The sequence below is a fragment of the Tachyglossus aculeatus genome, chromosome 22, assembly GCF_015852505.1.
Source record: "Tachyglossus aculeatus isolate mTacAcu1 chromosome 22, mTacAcu1.pri, whole genome shotgun sequence".
Classification (NCBI taxonomy): domain Eukaryota; kingdom Metazoa; phylum Chordata; class Mammalia; order Monotremata; family Tachyglossidae; genus Tachyglossus; species Tachyglossus aculeatus.
In genome coordinates, this window is record NC_052087.1 from 31,494,192 (window position 1) to 31,496,825 (window position 2,634).

Consider the following 2,634-nt stretch of genomic DNA (forward strand, 5'->3'; position numbering starts at 1 on the left):
TGTCATGCAACTGTACATTTGACTAGTGCAAATTGTTCTAGTATTTCAAATACAGAAAATCAGGTCAACTATTCCTAGAAAACCAAACTGGTCCTCACACACTACACAGTTATCATGGTGTGGAATCTCGAGATAGATTTGGGCTTTGGTTTTCTTCTCTTTCATTTTACTAAAGCTATTCAATAATGAAATCCTCCATTAAGAATCAAAGCAAAACATCAGAAAAGAATAAAACTTTGTCAGGAAAAGAGTAAAACTCTACGGAATTTAGAACGTTTCCTTGGTTCTCTGGTTCTCAGACTATTCCTCTTCTCTGATCCCTGTGATCCTCTTGGTATCATCTGTGCTTCTGGTCACTTCCAAAAGAAGAAAGGAAGAGTAGGGAAGGATTCTAGTTTGCTGAGAAAGGGAAGACCAATATTTGTTTTCTTTTTGGAACCCATTTCACAAAGCTAAAGTCATAGCTCTTCTTCTCTAAGGATTGGACTTGAAAGAGAAAAGGTGATAATGAAGAGGGGATATATTTGTAACAATGTGGTCGCAAGAAGGCTGGGGAAAGAGGAGGGTCAGGGAAACAGGGAACCAATTTGGAGAGCTTCCATGTTACTAAGAAGCACATGTTTTGTTTTCCTTGTTTTTTCTGAAAAACCTTCACCCTTTCATTGTTAGATGCATGAGCCCTCATCCTGCTTGCATGTAAGTGCGTTTGTGTATAGGTGAGTTTATATGTGTGCTGTTGTGTGATGGGGATTTGATGAGATTGCTATGCATGACTCAGGCATTGGGGTGCTTTGTTCCCTGCAGACAAGCTGTGATTACTTAATCCCCTTTGCAGACTTTGGCCAGTCCTGTGAAAGTGACAGGATGTAGTGTGGTGGGAAAAATGATAACCATTAGTAGCAAGTGAGGATAAAATGAAGCCCTTTCTAATCATTCCTTTGCAGAATTTGTATTATTGGCTAACTTCACTACTGCTCCATTTTCCTGAACTTGCTTCTGCCATAGAAAACCTAGACAACACGTATTTCACACTGATCAGCTCCTTCATCCTTGACAAGCTACCCAGATTCATGCTGACAAATGTTTCGAGGGACGATCTGGACTCTGAAAGCGTCGTGACTTTTTAGTGACAGAGAAGACATATTTTAGGTCCAGAAATTTCTGTACTTACATTGTTAAAGTAAACTAATGCTAATGAAGAACATCAATCAGTCACATGTGACTGAATTCATTCTTTCTGGGTTCTCAAATATCCATGAATTTCAGACCATCCTGTTTGTGATTTTCCTTGTGATATACGTAGGAGCCTTGATAGGAAACTCCCTCTTAGTGTTGGTCTCCTCAGTGGACCCTGCCCTTCAAACCCCCATGTACTTTTTCCTCAGGAGTCTGTCCCTTATGGATATCGGCTACACCACTGTCATCATCCCCAAAATGCTCACCAATTTTCTGTCGAAGAATCAAAGTATTTCCTTTGGTGGGTGTGCAGCCCAGATGTTTTTCTTCTTCTTTCTCGGATCCTCAGAGTGCTGGATCCTGACATCGATGGCTTATGACAGACAGGTCGCCATCTGTGACCCGCTCCGCTATTCACTCATTATGAACTGGAGGCGCTGTCTTCAGCTGGCCTTGGCTTCCTGGCTATCAGGGATTCCCATGGCAACAGTACAGATTACAATGATGTTTACATTGCCCTTCTGCGGTCCTAATGTAATTAACCATTTCTTCTGCGATGGCCCTCCTGTCTTAGAGCTGGTGTGCACAGACACCTTCGCGTTTGAAGTGCATAGTGTCACGGCGTCTGTGACTTTTCTGATGTTCCCCTTGGGAATGATCATTGTATCTTATGTCCAAATTCTTGTCACCATTGTGAAGATGTCCTCTGCCAAGGGCCAGCACAAAGCCTTCTCCACGTGCTCGTCCCACCTTATTGTGGTCTCACTGTTCTTCGGGGCTGCGAGTTTGACCTATTTCCGAGTCAAATCCTCCTACTCTCCTGAGATCAAGAAGCTGCTTTCTCTCTCTTATACTGTCTTCACTCCCATGCTAAATCCCCTGATCTACAGTCTGAGGAATCAAGAGGTTAAAGGTGCCCTGAAGAGAATTCTGGGTAAAAAAGATATTTTGCCATGATCTGGGAGTTTCTCATTTGTGAAGGTGACTTTCTTGTAGAGGTATCAAAACTGTAGAATTGCAGTCACTGTTACCTAGCATATTCCCATCTTTATTATTCACTGAGGGCTCAATGTGTGCAGGGAATATTCTAGGTTCCTTGAAAGGACCATGGAAAAGTAAATCTGTTCTCAGAGTTAAAATGCCCCAAACCAGTACAAACTTAGAATAGAGAAGGCTAGCAAGAGATAAAACGTTGAGAACAGGAGACCCATAAAATTGTACATTTTCCCCAACAATTAGTGGTATTTACTAAGGGCTTAAGTTGTGCAGAACACGAGGCTAAAGTTTTGTATCATTAAATAATTAATATGTCTTAATGTTCTATAGATTTATTTGAAAGTATGGAGAAAGGATCATAAAAGTATGCTTTAGGAGTTCCTGGGAGCTGAAGATTGGGTTGATTTTTCATCCATCAGACAAGTTCCTCTGGTCTTGATCCACTCCTGCTAATTGGACAAC

The 2,634-nt window shown here is 41.5% G+C and overlaps 1 protein-coding gene across 1 annotated transcript; it reads left to right on the forward strand.

Moving 5' to 3' along the window:
• Nucleotides 1-1,194: 1,194 nt before the first annotated feature.
• On the forward strand, nucleotides 1,195-2,133 carry LOC119944025 (olfactory receptor 10A7-like). Its single transcript, XM_038765253.1, has one exon. The coding sequence runs from the start codon at nucleotides 1,195-1,197 to the stop codon at nucleotides 2,131-2,133; it is 939 nt and encodes a 312-aa protein (XP_038621181.1).
• Nucleotides 2,134-2,634: the final 501 nt, after the last annotated feature.

Excerpts from the sequence above, each read along its gene's own strand:
- LOC119944025 (XM_038765253.1), top strand. The coding sequence starts at position 1,195 with ATGAAGAACATCAATCAGTCACATGTGACTGAATTCATTCTTTCTGGG.